This window comes from Rattus norvegicus, chromosome 2 (assembly GCF_036323735.1).
Source record: "Rattus norvegicus strain BN/NHsdMcwi chromosome 2, GRCr8, whole genome shotgun sequence".
NCBI classification, from domain to species: Eukaryota; Metazoa; Chordata; class Mammalia; order Rodentia; family Muridae; genus Rattus; species Rattus norvegicus.
This window is the reverse complement of record NC_086020.1, coordinates 123,853,955-123,871,527: the sequence shown is the minus strand read 5'-3', so window position 1 is coordinate 123,871,527 and position 17,573 is coordinate 123,853,955. Positions and strand designations below refer to the sequence as shown.

General features: G+C 48.1%; 1 protein-coding gene across 1 annotated transcript in view; it reads right to left on the bottom strand.

Annotated features, from left to right (window-relative positions):
* Fat4 (FAT atypical cadherin 4) overlaps positions 1-16,239 on the bottom strand; it is a 129,428-nt gene extending 113,189 nt beyond the window's left edge. Inside the window, exon 1 of the mRNA NM_001415042.1 lies at positions 9,820-16,239. Coding sequence (NP_001401971.1) covers positions 9,820-14,994 — 5,175 coding nt within the window. The 5' untranslated portion in view covers positions 14,995-16,239. The remainder of the gene's footprint in view (positions 1-9,819) is intronic.
* Between the last annotated feature and the right edge of the window lie 1,334 nt (positions 16,240-17,573).

Below are 17,573 nucleotides of genomic sequence, written 5' to 3'. Positions count from 1 at the left end.
GCCTCACAGTAAGCAGAACAACATTCGAGAACAATCCACACTGCTGGGAGGTGCTTTTTCCTCCTAGGGCTTAGTGAGGGCTTATGCTGTCTTCTTTTTATAGGCAAAGGCACAAGGCTGAGCTTCTACCTGAAGCTCCCACCACAGGTAGGGCTTTGAACAAGCTCCTCTCTGTTTTAAATTCCACTGACCATGGAACTGCGGAGATGGCTCAGAGGTTAAGAACACTGGGTCCTGAGTTCAAATCCCAGCACCAGAACCATCTATAATGGGATCCAGTGCCCTGTTTGGATGTGCAGGTTTGGGCAAACACTCATAGATTCAAAATTCTTAAGGAACTAAATCTCAGTTTCTGATCACAAAACGTCAGCATGCAGTGCGCCTATGTGCCTATTGTTAACAACAATAGAGAGGCCCTCCAAAAACTGAAATGTATGTCAAATTCTCTAATGGGGGATTGAAAAATTGATTAGGAAATACCAACGTTACAAGGATAACATTTAAATTACAGCTGTATTTCTTTGGTTATTTACACCTTGTCTCATGTTTTATCAACAAAGGGAATGTGTTTCGGGCATTTTTAAATTTATTTTTTCATGTGTGTATATATGAGTGTGGGTCCCAATGAATGCTTAAGAGGTCTGAGGTCAGAGGTCAAGGACAGCTTTGTTTCTCAGGCACTGTCTGCTCTGGGTCTCCAGACAGAGTCTCATCCTTAGGCTGGAGTTCAACAAGGAGTCTGGGCAGGGTGGCCATCGACCCCCAGGAGTCTGCTTAGGTGTTTCCTTCAGACAGTCTCTAAGGTAGGTGAGGGGTGTAATGAAGTTACCAGGGAGCAAGCATCGGGCCAAAGTCCTGTCCTCCATGCTCACTCTTCCATGTTGCTGCCGTTCGCACCAGTGCCACCCCCCATTCCAGCATCTACCATGTTTTAAACAGAAGTGATTCCTTTAGCATATCTGCTCTTAGATGCTGAGTGACAAACAGGTTTCATTGGGAATAAAGGCATTGACTGACTCACACAGATACACAGAGAAGAGAATACAGGATTGGCCACCTCTGTCACACCCAGCCATGTTGACCCAGTTGGAACATATTCTTGGAAAGTGAGACTGACATTCCAAAGCCATCGTATTCCACAAAGAAAACTACGCTTTCACTTCTGTCATTTCTCAGTAAGGCAGGGGTCAAGTGGTGCTCCCAGTCTGCCAGGCCCTGGGCTCAGGACACTCAGGATTCATTACTGACTTCCAATTAATTACAACCTTAATGGAAAGCTAATCTCTGTATTTTATTATTCAGAGTAATAAAGCAGGAAGAAGCTGACCTTGCAATGCAGGCTGCTCTGGCCCACACAAACACAGACATGAATGGCTATTTTAATGGTTTGACCGGGTGATTTAGTACACTATCTTAAAAAAAATTAGACCACGACTCAACGTTATGTAGCAATAGCAGGATTCTGAGTGGCTCCTACTGAGAAAAACCACCCTGACAGAGGCAGAAGCGTTTCAGTAACATTTAGTGGCAATTACGGTTCAAAGCTCCATTATTACACAGTTTGACATAATCACACTTAAAACTAGCATTAAAGCAATGGATAAAATATGGGCCTCGTTTTACATACTAGTTTCAGTAAAAATGTCACAAATCTGAAAATCGCTATAAATTTGAAATAATCACAGCAATATTGAATATATGTTCAAATTTCAAGATATACAACTTCTCCAGAACATGAAATAAAGTAAATTTCTAATGATTTAATATCAGAGATGTTGTCCCGTACAAGCAAAAATACTTTCTTTGTCTGAGTGCCAATGAAGTCCTGGGAGCAACAATCTGGTTGGGACTGTGAAGGTTTCATGGAGTGGGGAGGGGTGAGCAGGAAGCAGGCTAGAAGCATCATGCGTGAGACACATTTTCACAGCTAAACTTCCTGCTTCAAGTTCATTTCAGTGTTCATTTGAGAAGTCTTTGTGGGGCTCGTGGGCCTGCTGGTGTCTAAGACTAAAGTGCAGAGTCATCCCTGATTGGAGATTGGGAAGGAAACAATTTCTACTCTGTGACACCTCTGCCACTCAGCTCTGTCATGTGAATAGACAGACTGCCAGTCACTTCTTGTGATCATTCTCTCTGAGACTGCAAAAGTCTTCCTAGCATTCACAGCCTGAGCCTCTCCCCCATCCTCAGCCCCGCCCTCTAGCCGGTCATTCTGAGCCTTTCTCCCATCCTCAGCCCCGCCCTCTAGCCTGTCATTCTGAGCCTCTCCCCCATCCTCAGCCCCTCCCTCTATCCTGTCATTCTGAGCCTTTCTCCCATCCTCAGCCCCGCCCTCTATCCTGTCATTCTGAGCCTCTCCCCCATCCTCAGCCCCTCCCTCTATCCTATCATTCTGAGCCTTTCTCCCATCCTCAGCCCCGCCCTCTATCCTGTCATTCTGAGCCTCTCCCCCATCCTCAGCCCCGCCCTCTATCCTATCATTCTGAGCCTCTCCCCCATCCTCAGCCCCTCCCTCTAGCCTGTCATTCTGAGCCTCTCCCCCATCCTCAGCCCCGCCCTCTATCCTATCATTCTGAGCCTCTCCCCCATCCTCAGCCCCGCCCTCTAGCCTGTCATTCTGAGCCTTTCTCCCATCCTCAGCACCGCCCTCTATCCTGTCATTCTAAGCCTCTCCCACATCCTCAGCACCACCCTCTATCTTGTCATTCTGCCCCTGTAGGTCAGATGCTCCCCTGGGATGAGAGGCTGTAACTGTCATTCACCTCCTTTTGAACATTTGAAACCCTGTCACATCTTTAAAGCAGCAGAAGTTCCTCAATAGTTCTGTTAGCTTACAGCTTTAGTGGTTTCTGTTCTTAATGAAAAGAAACCATCTAAGCCACAGATGGCTAGAGATAATATCAAGTATTTTAACCACTCCCTTATGCTTTAAGAAGGAGAAAAAAAAACATTCTCCTGGTAGATTAAGCTAATTTTTGTTAAAAGAAAAAAGGCATGTCCCCCTCTCATTCCTCACTTCCCCTACTCCAGACACTCCCCCAGTCCTCAGCTTGGGGTCTTGGTCAGCATCACTAATCGATCTGCTGACCACCTTGACCTCAACAAGTGAGAAGCTTTAGAACAATAATCCCTCTCTGTGGCTGAAGCTCAAACACAAGCACTTTCTGCCTCTGCTGTGATCTCAGGTCCACTCCACCCAACCCGGGCGTGATCTCACTTCTTGAAGATTCAATAACAAATACAGGAGTAAAAGCAATGTAATTTTCAAAGCAATTGATATATTCTGTCTGCAGAGTAACAACTTTTCTCCTGATACCCCTCCCAAAATGGCTACCCATGTACATAGGGACTGGGCTGGCACATGTACGTGGCTATCAGAATTATTGTGCCTATGTGAGCCGACATCAACATCAGGTTCACAGCCAGTGTTCACGGTCAACTTGAATGCCAGTTTCACTCAAAGTAAAAAGTCAATGCTCTTTAGAACCAATTATTCCCCATGAAGTCTTCAGTCTTAATGTCTTATCAGTGTTTTGTGGTATACAGGATGAGTTATACACAGAGAATCAGTGCTTTGCACCCAGCTGAGGGCTGTGGTGGTGTGAAAGAAAGCTCCAACTGACTGTGCTGTTAGCTTGAGAAGCGACTATCTGGGGAGGCCCGTTTCCATGCAAAGAGCCACTAACAGAAACTGTTCGCTTTTATAATGAATGAAAGGGACCTGACACTTCAAACAAAACACTTGACAGGGTAGGTTGTTACCTATAAAAATCTGACCTGACAAGTAAAAATTTGGATTGTGAATTCTTCCTAACCATCCCCAGGAGGTTTGCTAGTCAATACATGTGAAGTATTTTCTGCAAGCCAAATGCTATGCTATGTGTTGTCATGAAAACAGGCGCTCAGGTCACTAGGAGAAGATAGCAGAGACAGTCACGCGCTGCCAGTGGATTGACTTGCAGTAACAAGTGGCTGCAAGAACACTCCTTGGGGAAAGAAAGGGTTCTCACTGGATGGAGCGGGGAAAAGCCCTGCTCGAATTCGGTGTGGATGAACCCAGACCTTCATTCCTCGTGTTGTAAAAATGGACTGAAGATGAGAGGCCAGACCTCAAGCTGAACTGTAGAATAAAACACTTCCCACAATATACTTTGATTCAAAATAGTGATCTTGCATTATTATTATTATTATTATTATTATTATTATCTCAAAACTACAGACTGGAAGATGTAAAAACTAGGCAAATAGAAATCAGACTACAAAGCTTTGACAGTGATAGAAACAACCAACCCAGTAAGAGAAAAACCTTTAGATGGGAAGACAGCCTAAAGGATGAATCCAACAGGGGCTTAGTGTTGATAATATATAAGAAATTTAAACATTTCAAATAGTATCAAAGTAAGCAACAGAGTTAAGTCATAGGCATAAGATGTTATAGAAGTTGTACAGATGGTCAACAGGTCTGTAAATGATTGTTCAACATCAAAGAGCTGCAGGCAAACATGAACCAAACCCATGATGTGATACTGCACTCCAGTTAGAAGGATCAACATCTAAAAACAAGATTACTGCCACAGATTCTGTGAAGAATTTATTCACATATACCAATGCTTGGTGTGTTGGTCAGCTTACTGTGACTATAACAAAATCCCTGGGATGATCAGTTTATGAGAATAGAGGGTTATTGTGGATTTCAGTTTTGGAGTCTCTGGTTCATGACCCATTAGCATCCTTGATTTGGGCCAGTGATGAGGCAAAAGATGGAGTCAGAAGAACAAGGTAGCAGGAACTGGCTACGTCATGAGCCAGAGAACAAAGAGGAACAGGAAGGGATTGTGGTACTGGTCTCCTTTAAGGATGTCCTAAATATCCTAAATCCCCCCACCCCCCAGCAAACTGCATCTCTGCAGGGTTGCACCCAACCTCAGTAGTGACACCAAAGGGACCAAGCCCACAACATCTGAACTGTAGCAGTGGATGCAAACTGGTAGTTCCATCACAGAAAACACTAGGGAAGTTCTGTACAAACATGAAAGACAGAAGTGCCACAGCCTACAGTATCCACAAGGAATGAAATGCAGGTCTCTGGAGACTAATCCACATCCATGCTGACTGAGCACTGTGAAGGAGCCAGACTAAAACACCAACCCATGTGACCATCTGAGAGACACAGGATGCATGTGCATGACACTGCATGTGTTTCAGAGCAGCGAGACACAGATCTGCAGCTGAATGGACGAGACCGGAGGTGTAATGCTGAGTGAAATACCAAGCACACACTGATGCCACATGATCTCTGTGACTCGCTCATACCTGAGAGTCCAGGGAACAGGAGAGAGTAGAGTAGAGTTCCTAGAGTCTGGAGTATTTGGACAGGAGATAGCCAGATGTGGGTCTAACATATACCACTGTTATTAAGCGGAACATATTTTAGGAGACTTAATATACAACAACCACAACTGTTGATGACACAATGTATTTGTGATGATATACATGTATTTGTGAAACATCTAAAGGGAGTGTGTTCTGTGGAGTCTCATCACAAAAATAAAAATGCTATGTAATAAACTAGCAGAATAGCAAGGCTTGACTATATTACAATAAGCACACATATATACACATAAATATAGATATATACAACCATGAACATACATATATACACTCACACACAATCACACATAAGCATTCACATATACACAGACAACATATGTAACAGACTCATACACATACATGTGCACAGACAAACACACTCATGCATACACAAATATATTCATCAAAATGTTAGACTATCATTTAAAATGAGAATAAGAATTCACAAAATAAACTACCAAAAACTGTCCTGTTTTACAAAGTCTCTGTCATTTACACTAGTATTTTCTGAATTGCAAATGGCTGATGGATGTATCTTAAACAGGGGAAGATCCAATTGCAACAAGGCATAGATCACAGATGTTTGCATGACTACACAGGGAAACCAGATGGTTGGCTCTCTGGTGTGTTGCCAAGACACTGTTCCTCTAGGGATGGTAAAATCAGTAATTACCTGAGCAGGCACCAAACCAAAATATGTTTCCATTGCCCTACTCAACCTCCCTTTCTGAGAATGGATTAATCTCAATATTTTAACAGAAAAAAATAAACAAAATAACACATTGTATTCAACCAGAAAAATAAAAGTTTGGGACTCCTACTATATTCTGTAAGTCCTAAGCCAAAGAAAAATTTTAAAGCTGAAACATCATTACTTCCAATTTTCAAATGTAAACATGTAACATCTTTAAACAGAAAAGAACATTATGTTACATACAATGTTAATAAATCAGTATCCTATATTTTCCTGTTGCTTTTTTAAAACTAGCACATTAGTTACTTTTCTGTTGATGAGAGGAAATACCACAACCAAAAGCAAATTACAGACAAACCCATCTATTTTAGCTTATGGTATGGAGATATAAAAGTCCGTAGTGATGGGCAAGTATGGCAGAAAGTCTCAGGAGTCAAAAGTTGGGAGATCACATCTCAACTGCAAACAGGAAGCTGAAACTCAAGCAAGAAGTAGGGCGGTGCTAAAAGCTCTCGGTGCCTCCACCAGTGATTCCTCCACCAAAGCTCCACTTCCTAAAAGTTTCAAAATGCAGAAGCCTATGCAAGACATTTCTCATTCAAGCCCTAAAACAAGTTAAGGAGAATGGTTCAGAGACACTCTTCATCTGGAAGCCCTTAGGGGTTGCAAGGGAACATGAGGGAGTTCCGAAGGTCAGTGGCCTGCAATGCAGTGTATATGATCCCGATGGGTTCAGCTCCTTTTCACTCCTGGTCACCATATGTCAGACCACACGTTCACTTCCCTCTGTTCTTTCAACTTCCCTGACAATTCTCATTTCATTTGTAGAGCAGAGATAATTACTATTCTCTGCCCACATTCAACTGATTGGTCAAATTCACCTATACCATCAATTCGGACAACTTTTTTTTGGACTCCTCCGTGAGGTAGCTGTATTCTGGTCTTGGTTCTTCTACTAGGTAACTCAGTAGTAACACGTTTGTAGCCCCTACAGCATGCTGAGTAAAAACATGAGGCTCTGAAATATCAAAGACTGATGAAACAAAGCCCCTAGTCATCATGAGGTCCTAAGTTGCAAGTTTGGAAATAAAACATTTTTACATTTTAATTAAAATTAATTAATTAATTGACATATTACAGAAGAGAGAATTACTTTGAAGGCATTCCTGCCCCTGCCAAGCTTTAGCTCTGACAGGCCGAGTGAGAGAATGTGTCCCTTGGGCAGATGTCCAGAGTGGGCAATATCAAATGTAATCTGTGCCCACACCAAGCATCAGACCTAGACAGAGAAAGCAGGTCAATTGTCCATCTTCTCTCCTGACCCTCTTATCACACAGTGATCTGCTGTGACACTGGCCTGAGTCATGTGCATCAGCCCGGACCCCTATCAAGTTAGACAAATGCATGTTTTCAAATACATCAGAAAGTCTGAACCTGCAAACAAACAATGCACAAGTCACCCTTGCCATCAAGGCTTCTCTTTGCAGAATCATAGTAAATCAATTGAACGTAGTGAAAAACTAACTAGTTTAATTTATGCATGAGGAAAGTACAATAAATAATGGTATGAAATTTTACCTCCGAACTACTGCTTTCAGTGTTCTTTGAGCATAATAGAGGGTATCCTGAAATATGGGTATGTCATGAGTACACACACACACACAGAGAGAGAGAGAGAGAGAGAGAGAGAGAGAGAGAAAGAGAAAGAGAGAGAGAAGAAGAGAGAAGTGAGGGAGGGAAGGAGGAAGGGAGGGAGAGAAAGATGCACAAACATTCATGCACAAATACAGTCTTACACACACACACACACATGCACATCATATGCAAATACATTCACATGAACACATACACAAGCAGGACCACACACACATAGGCACACATGCACACAAATAGGCACACACATACACAAGAGAGAGACTCACAAATACACACACATTTATGCACAGATACACACACACACACACACACACACACACACACACAATCAACAAAGGCTGATTCTCCTTTGGTTTCTCAATGCAGAAGGCACAGGAAGCCCAAAAGAACACCTGTCATACTGATATAATTGAGGTAAAAGAGACACTGTGGCATACTGTCCCCATTCCTAACAAAAAATGATGTGTAATGATTATTTTTAATCCTTATGCCTGTTTCAGAGATATCACTGTCGAGCACATTCATGGCAACCCAATCTTCCCCTATCAAATGGGTTCACATCACAAGCGTGGTAGCGCTTCTAATGGCACCCAGGAACATTAATCACGTCACCTGTTTAACAAGTTCAGTCATTATCCAGAGAGTCTTAATTGCCAGCCTTCAGTAAATATTTTGCTTTTCAAACTAATCAAAGCTATTCATCTCAGAAATAACTACAGAGAAGAAAATGAGAGACATGGAATAAACTGAAATCAACGTAAAATTATACATAAATCATGACCTGAGCTGAACAGAAGACCTCTGATGTCGAGATCTTTAGAGAAGGCGTAAGGGGACAATTTGACTCTGAAGCCTCTCCGGGGCAAGATGTGCAAGGGGAAATTGAGATCCACTTACAGTGTACAGCACTGTTGGGAATTATAGTTCTAGTGAGCACTAATGCCCTTTGAATCCCATCCATAGGATGCATACAGCTAGCGATCGCAAAAGTAAATAATCACAGGGAATTGCAAAAGCTAACAATAAAAGCAAGCACTCCAAAGGAGAGCATCCTTCTCCTCCCACAAGGAAAAAGCAGGCAAATAAACACAGCACCCTCCATCCCACCAGCGTGTTGTAGTTGGATGGCTGCCAAGCATCAGAAACCACATTTGATATTTTGAATGCTTGGATGAGTGACAGATGCTAGAACATCTCTGAGGGGAGTGGGAAGTGGGAGGAAGAACTCAGAAAGCTCTGAGGGAGGTTTCCAGAAGGTAGCCGGGCCAATTCTTGGTGACTTTCACACAACCCTGGAACAAAGGAACCTAATAGAGAAGAAGCCAGACGATGATAATAGGATGGGTGGGGGCAGTCTTCACCTTCCGGGGGATGGGCTTGGAACTGGTTTGTTTCCCACCTGGAGATAGCACAAGTGCCTGCACCACCACACCTAACAGCACTCTTTTATGTCAAGAACCAGAGTGGAACCTCCGATCTAGCTGTTCACAGCCACCTGAGTTTACAAGGAAAAGGGAAGTGTTTAGTCCGTGCCAGTTTGTAAGCCCTGCAGGCAGAAGTCAGGAACTTCCACACACTTGGCTCAGAACACTGAAATTAGTCACTGTCTATAAAGAATCCACCAAGCTTGCTGAGGCTGGGGAAGTCCACATTGTCCTGATAGAAACTGCCACACAGGCTCCTGCTTCACTCAACTCTGAAATCCAACCCATTTAGAGTTCTAGCAAAGCTCTTCACCTTGGAACAGAAATGTCTTAACTCTGAGACTTTTCCTCCCACAAGTTGGTCTCTTTAGAGAGTTCTAGGCTAGTACAGTGGCTCTGCTCATACAGATGGGCTTCAGTTACGTCTGCAAATGACTAAAGATGTGGCAGTAGCCTTACACTCATGGTTGCTGGTAGGGGACATAGAAGTCTATTTTAAAAGTTCATTATTGATGACAACCTGGGTTATAGCTGCATTTTCTGAAACTGTCAGTATGTGACAACAAGTTCACATCGTCCTATTTATTAAAGTAGCCATAAAAATACGGTTAACTCATAGAGAGTAAACATGAAGAAAAGCCCACTCAGAACAAATAAAAGAATACAAGCTCTTACCTCTGCTCTCTGTGTCCTGGGAAAAGCAGACGACTTCTCTATGGCATAAACATCCACCAGGTAGAGGCATGCTCCCTGCTCCCGGTCCAAAATGGCTGCAGTTTGAATGACACCAGTCTGACGTCCAATGGTAAACAGACGTCCGACAGTCTTCTCTTCACAACGAACAGAAACGATGTAATATTCCACTGGAGCTTCTGACCCTCTGGGGCTGGCTGCTTCTATGGAGATGACATTGGTGCCAATTGGCTCCCCTTCTTTCAAGATGGTTATGTATTTGGTCTGTGTGAAAACAGGCCCATCTAGGCCCTGAAGGATGACAGTCAGTTCTGTGGTTGACTTCCTTCTCTCTGGGCCAAGGTCTGTGGCTGATACTATAAGGTTGTAAATGAGCTGAGAAGGAACCAGTGCAGAAGCCACTCGAAGGTCTCCACTGTAACGATCCACAGTGAAGGTGTCTGTGTCCCCATTGACTATCTCATACTCCACCTCTCCATTGGCACCTTCATCCGGGTCTGCAGCCATGATGGTAGTCAGGACAGAACCAATCATGGCTGAAGGGTCTGCAGCCAGTGCATTTTGTGATATAAATATTGGGACATTGTCATTGAGGTCCGTCACCAAAATGGTCACATTTTTCAAAGCATACCTCCTGGTTTCTATCGGCACAGCTTGGTCATTGGCTTTTACCGTTAACTCAAAGAGGTTGGCGAATTCCCTGTCAATCTCAGCACTGGTGTAGATGGTTCCTTTGACTTCGTCTATGCTGAAGTGGTTGCCTCGGGGCATCTGTTGGATGATGGCATAAGACAGCTGCCCATTGATGTCCGCATCTGGGTCATGTGCTGTCACAGAAATAACAGATGTACCAAGGGGGATGTTCTCCACGATTGACTTAAAAATGTCTCCTGGAGGAAAGCTCGGGGGGTTGTCATTGAAGTCCCTCACATGGATCACCACTGACATTGTGGATGACCGAGGAGGCCGCCCCTGGTCTTTCGCTGTTATGTTTAATTTATATAAAGACTGTGTCTCAAAGTCCAACTTTTTGGCCAGAAAGATACTCCCGGTGTTTGGACTAATACTAAAAGTCCCGTGGTTGTTTGACCCTGTAATAGTGTAGTGGAGATCGGCATTGACACCTGAGTCCGAGTCAGTGGCAGTGACAGAGGATACAAGTTCCCCAATCCTCATGTTTTCCAAAACATCCACAAAGAGTGTTGACTTCGGGAAAGAGGGAGTGTTATCATTCTCATCCAAAATATCAATACTCAGGGTACAGGTCGAGTTGAGGGGGACGGTCCCTGAATCCACCGCCTGGATGAGGAGGGAATAGGCTGGGGTTGCTTCATAGTCTAACTTGCCTACGAGAGTCACCTGGCCAGAGAACCTGTCTATGGAAAACTGTCTCTCTTCATTTCCTTTGAGGATAGAGTAATGAATGAGGCCATTATTCCCCTCATCCACGTCCGAGGCAGACACTCGTAAGACCTGGGTCAGATTGGTTGCCGTCTCTGATACTGTAGCTTGATAAAAGTCTTTTAGAAACTTGGGGGCATTATCGTTGATGTCCTTCATGTAGACATGCACAGTGGCCTGGTCCTTGAGAGGCTGAGGGAGGCCCTGATCCGTGGCTATCACTGTGAAGCTGAACACTGCTGTCCCCCTTCTCCTCATGAGGGACTCTCTGTCAAACTTGTGAGTGTTGGTGATCTCCCCAGTGATGGCATGCAGCTCGAAATCTGGCTGTGCCACCTCAAAAGCATACCTTACTTCCCCATTCGGCCCAAAGTCTTTGTCCACAGCGCTGACTTTGCCTACGAATGACCCGGCTCTCTGCTCCTCTTCGAAGTAAAATGTGTAATTGGTGCTATTAAACAAAGGCCTGTTGTCATTCACGTCTTCTAAAATCACAGTGACGTTCACAGTAGCACTTAGAGGCTCTACCGCCCGGTCAGAGGCAACAACCAGCAACACATATCTGTCCTGAAGTTCGCGATCTAGTTCGCTCTTTATATACAGCTGACCATCTGGGAATATGCCAAAGGCCTCCCCACTGTTCCCATCTGTGATCGCGTATGCTATCTCCCCATTCGCTCCGGAATCTTTATCCAAAGCTTGTACTTTAAAGAATCGAGAGTTCACAGGCTCTGACTCAGAAAGGGTGACCTCGTAGGAAATCTGATCAAATACTGGCGGGTTGTCATTTACATCGTGGACATAAACTGTCAGAATGATGCTGGAGGAGAGCTGGGGGACCCCCATATCGGAGGCCACGATTTCTACCTGGTACGAGCCAGCATGGACATCTAGGGTACCCAGCAGACTGATGTTACCATTCTGCTCGTTAATAGTAAACAGGTTCTTGGGGTTCTGCTTCAGACTATAGAGCACCCTACCGTTGACACCTTCATCAGGGTCCACGGCTTTGGCCTGGAAGATGCTGTGTCCTGCCTGCCAGTTCTCCACTGCATCTATGCTTTCCACTGCCTGGAGGAAGTGGGGGGCGTTGTCATTCAAATCTTTCACTGTGATGTTAACCACAGCATCTCCTGTGACTGCCCCCCCACTGGCCACCACTCTCAGCTGATAAAAGGACTGTTCTTCCCTGTCAATGACACTTGCTGTGGTCAGCTGCCCTGTAACAGGATTCATAGCAAACATACCTCTCTGGTCCCCAGTGGTGATGAGGTAACTGATGTTGGCATTAAGGTCCATGGTGGTTGCAGAAACACTGCCCACATGATACCCCAGAGCCACATTCTCAAAGACCACAAAGCTATAGGCAGCCTGGCTGAATACGGGTGGGTTGTCCTGTGTATCTAGCACTGTGACTGTTACTATGGCCTGGCTGGGGGACTGTAAATTACCCCCATCGGTGGCCACTATTTGCAGCTGGTATGCTGTTTTCTCTTCTCTGTCTAGGGCCATCTTTGTAGAAATGACTCCACTCTTAGCATGAATCTGAAACCGAGACCTGTCCCCAGCTGATATACTGTACTTAACAGTTCCGTTGGGACCCATGTCTGGGTCAGTAGCAGACACTGTGGTGACATAGCTACCTCCGGGCTCATTTTCCTGGATATGAGCAAAGTATTGGACTGGGTAGAACACAGGGCTGTTGTCGTTTATATCAAGGAGACTGACGTTTACCTGCACGGTGGAGGACTGGGGAGGGGAACCCAGGTCTGTGGCTAGAATCAATAGACAGTAGAAGGCTTGTTCCTCTCTGTCCAGGGAAGAGATAGTACTCAGCCTCCCAGATACTGGATCCAGGCGGAAGAGCCTTTGGTCACTCTCAGCCTCTTGCAGGGAGAAGCGCACTGTCCCATTGTCACCCAGATCCCCATCTGTTGCCCCAAGAACCAACAGCTCTGTCCCAGTTGGAGCATTCTCAACCACAGACACCTCATAGCCTTCAGGCTGGCTAAACACGGGCTTTTGGTCATTAACATCCAGGACACTGACCACAAGCTGGGCATAGGATACCTTAGGGTGAACTCCCTGATCTCGGGCACTGATATTCAGTACAATCTGGGAAGCAAGTTCACGGTCAAGGCCCCCAGCAGCGCTGGTAGTCACCAGGCCACTGTGCTCACTAATGTGAAACCAGCCCAACCCATTTCCAGAGACAATGCTATAACGCAGGTTAGCATTCAGACCAGAGTCACCATCGGTGGCAGACACCCCACTCACATAGCTCCCCGGAGGTACTTCCTCACTCAGGTTCACTCTGTACACTTGCTGCTCAAAGACCGGAGGGTGATCATTGATGTCATTGACAAAAATCACCAAGCTGGCCACAGAGGAGCGGGCCTGGACCTCGGCAGTAGGGGGCGCCCCGGAGTTATCCGAGACCGAGACTGTGAGATTGTATGAAGGGATGCGCTCGCGGTCCAGGGCGCTGGCCACCTTGATGAGGCTCAGGTTGGGCACCTTGCTCCTCTGTACCTCAAAGTGGCGCTGCTCATTACCCCCGAGAATCTGCACTGAAATGTTTCCGTTGGCTGCTGGGGAGTCAGCATCGGTCACGGTGAGCAGAGCCACCACGGTACCCACCTGCGCGTTCTCATCCACCGAAGCGTAGCGCGAGGTGGCAGGGAAGTAGCGAAACTTCACTACAGGGTCGTTGTCATTGACATCTAGCAGCTGGATAAGCGCTTCGGCACGCCCGGTGAGCGAGGGCACGCCTCGGTCCGTGGCCTGAACTGTCAGCGAATACTGTCGCCGGGCCTCAAAGTCTAGCGGCTCTCTCACGGTGATGAGCCCCGTCTCCGGGTCCATCTGGAAGGGGGTTCCCTCGTCCTGCAGCCGGTAACGGATGTCCGCATTGGTGCCCTCGTCTGCGTCCGCCGCCGCCACCTGCAGGACACTGGAACCCACAACTGCGTCTTCAGGCACCCCCGCCTGGTAATGGGAACTGCCAAACACCGGGGGATTGTCGTTAATGTCCTGTACAGTCACGTTGACCTGAAGGTAACCCCGCCGCTTTGGCTCACCCTTGTCCTCCACCTCTACCAGGAGCTGGTACTGAGGTGTGACCTCGCGGTCCAGCCCACCCTTGGACACCAGGTGCAGGAATGCTCCCTCGCCACTGGGGTTCAAAGTGATGTCCAGGCGAAAGCGGCCCGCCTCGTTGCCGCGGACGATGCGGTAGGAGCGGTGGTCCACGCCGTTGGAGCCGATGTCAGAGTCGGTGGCAGTGTCCAGAATGACCTGACGCCCGCTGCCACTATCCTCCTTGAAGGTGACCACGATCGAGGGGTCTGGGAAGACTGGGGCATTGTCGTTGAGGTCACGCACCAGCACGCGCACCTCGGTGGGGTAGGTGGGCGAGCTGGAAAGGACCACCAGGTTGACCACATCGCTGGGCAGGCTCTCGCGGTCGATGGTAGCGGTGGTGTACAACGCTCCAGTGCTGCTGTTAATAGCGAACAGGGCGTGGCTTTCACTGAGCCGATAGGTGAAGCCAGGACGCGTTGGGATGGTGCCCACCAGAGTCCCTGGGGGTTGCTCCTCCATCACCTGAAACACCTGGCGCTGTTCGGCCGCTTGGACTCGGGCCGGACTGGGGAGCAGCGACAGCAGTCCCCAGACTCTCAGAAGCTGGCCCAGAGATGGGGAAGGTAGCGGGAACCGCCTGCGGCCCGGAGTCCGGTTTGCGGCCAAGTTCATGGTCCTAGTTTCCAGTAACCTGGAGAAGAGAATCAAGGTGAAGGTAATGGGATGACCTGGAGTTCTTCTGAGTGGCGCCAGTAAAAGGTCAGTTTGGCCGGAGACCTCTGCGGTTCAGAAGAGTGGGTGAGGGACCGGCACGAAGGAGAAGCTGGTGAGACGACCAGCGCAGAGGAGAGTGAGACGACAGGCGGCGGAGCATCCCTGGGCTCTCCGGTGAAAGTTTGCAGGCCTCTAGACACTTAGGTTGAAATCCCAATTCTGAGAGTCCCGGCCGCGGACCGGAGTTACGAGAGGCGGCTTTGATTTTGGGGGATCTGAGGAGTCGCTTACTGCACGAACATCTTTCTAAAAACTTTAGAACTTACCCGGAGCGCGACGCCAAAAAGGGCAGGGCCAAGAGCCGCGGAGCCCCTGCACCCTGGAGGTAGAGCGGGGACGCCAGGAGATCCCAAGCTAGCTGTGAAGACTCTTCTCTGGTCTCGCTCTGAGGGAGCCGGGAAGGTCGCCTGTGGATCGGGCTCCCTCCCCCCACAGCTGAGGCAGCCAGGGCTCCCGGTCCCCACCAGGGCTCCCGCAGCTCTCAGCTCCGTGCCCCTGCCCGTAGCCCGGGCTGCCTTTGCTCCCGCCGCGGGTCGAAGCCCAAGGTCCAGCCCAGGCTGCCGCGGGCGCTGCTCCGCATCCTTCACCTCCGCGCCAGCATCATTTTTACGTCCACAGCGCGTGGGTTTCCCTTCCTCCTCGGCGCCGTGGGGGTCGGACAGTGGCAGCAGCAGCGCTTGGTCCCGGAGTCCCCTCCCCTCACCATGCCAGGGGCTCTTCCCCGGGCGTCAGCGGGCACCAGCGCCCCCGAGCGCTCCTCGCCCTTGTCCAGGGATCTGTGCTTTTATTGTCCCGGGTCAGTTTCACTTTGTAATCCTTCAGGCTTTGTGTTTGGAGTGGGGTGGGTCCCTCCGTCGTGGTCCCTGCGGACGATGGGGACGCGGAGGAGCGGGGCAGCTGCTCGGGACACCGGGTGGATGCGCTGCTTCCCAGCCAGGGCTCGGAGGTGGCACTTCGGTGTGTCTGTAGCCCGGCGAGTCCCCCGCTGCCTCTCCTGGTCCCTCGCACTCTCCCCGCCCCTTCCCCGCTGCGCGCACTCACGCACTCACACACACGCGCGCACACACGGAGGGGGAGGGTTGTTCTGGATCGCGAGCAGGACTGAGAAACTTTGCTCGCCCCTCGGTGCTCCCGGACTCCAGTGGCCGCCACTCCCCAGCTCTGGTCCTGTCACCCGCGGGCCCTGCCCCGCTACAGCTCATTGGCCACAGCCCCGCCCCGCGTCCCCGCCGCCCTAGCCTGCAGCCGCCACTGGCTGGGGCGACGCTCGTCACCGTGGCCTCCGAGGTTGTGGGCGGGAGGTAGGCGAGCCCCACAACGGAGGCGCGAGGAAGGGGGCGACCACCCCCAACTCCTTTCTATTTATTTATTTTCTCTTTTGGTCAAACCTTGGCCGGCGTCGGCGCAATCACCGCAAGAGGCAGCCGCGGAATAGATGGGGGGTGGGGTCAGGTTTAGAAATAAATAAGTTTACTGTCCGGAGCTGGGGCTGCCATTAGGCCGTTAGTCTGGTAGTAACTCGGTGGAGGGGGTCGGGGAAAAATGAAAGAAAGGTTGGGGCGAGGGTCTGTTAACGCGGGAGGAAGGATTAGGCAAAGCCTGTCTGGGAATGCGCGCGGCTGCTGAGCTTTAACCATTTCGTGTCCTCGCCAGGAGCAGTGTTTGAGCAAACTGAGACCCACAGTACCCCGCAGAGCCCCAGATCTTCCCGACTCCCAAACCTGCGCCCCTCGTCGCTGTCCCTCAGGTCCAGGGCATACCAAGGCCTCGGTGCAAGCCAAACTCCAACTTCTCAAAGAGAAGGGCATGCTGGCACCCACATAGCATGGTTAGTCTCATAGCTGGAATCCTGTACTCAAAGCAGTCTGGAGGCTTCAGCTGAAACAATGGCAGCTTCTGCGGGAACAGTTTCCTCTTACAAACCCAGTTTGGAATTTTTGACCCCCTGTGGGGCTTTTCTCCCCTTGACATTCTCTAGCCAAAGGAAATCTAATATCGTTTGGTTTCGATTTGGGCCTGGGGGAAGAATAACTATAAGAAAATAGAAATAAATGAAATGAAGTTTAAATTTAATTTTTTTAAGTGTCACACATCACCAACCGCACTCAGATTATGCCCCTGCCTCGGCTTATTTTGTGTGATGGCGCATGAGGTTTCTTTAAAAGAAAAAAACAAACGTGACTAGGAATCGGGTCAATAAATTTCCCCTTTAAGGGAATCAACTTGCAAAATATGAACTGAAGCCAAATAATGCAAATATAGGGCATATGTCATACAATTTTGCCACAGGAATCCCTCCAAACATCAAACTTTCTGCACCCAGAGATGGTTCGAGCACGAGCCAACACTGCCCCCTGCTGGCTAGATCCAGTTTGACTGCTTCGGTGGCTGGTTTCGTGCCTTAAATTAAATGCAGCTGGGAAGATCTGGTTACAGAGCTAATTCCTCCTTCTTGCCAAGGGATGGGGGCAAAGAAA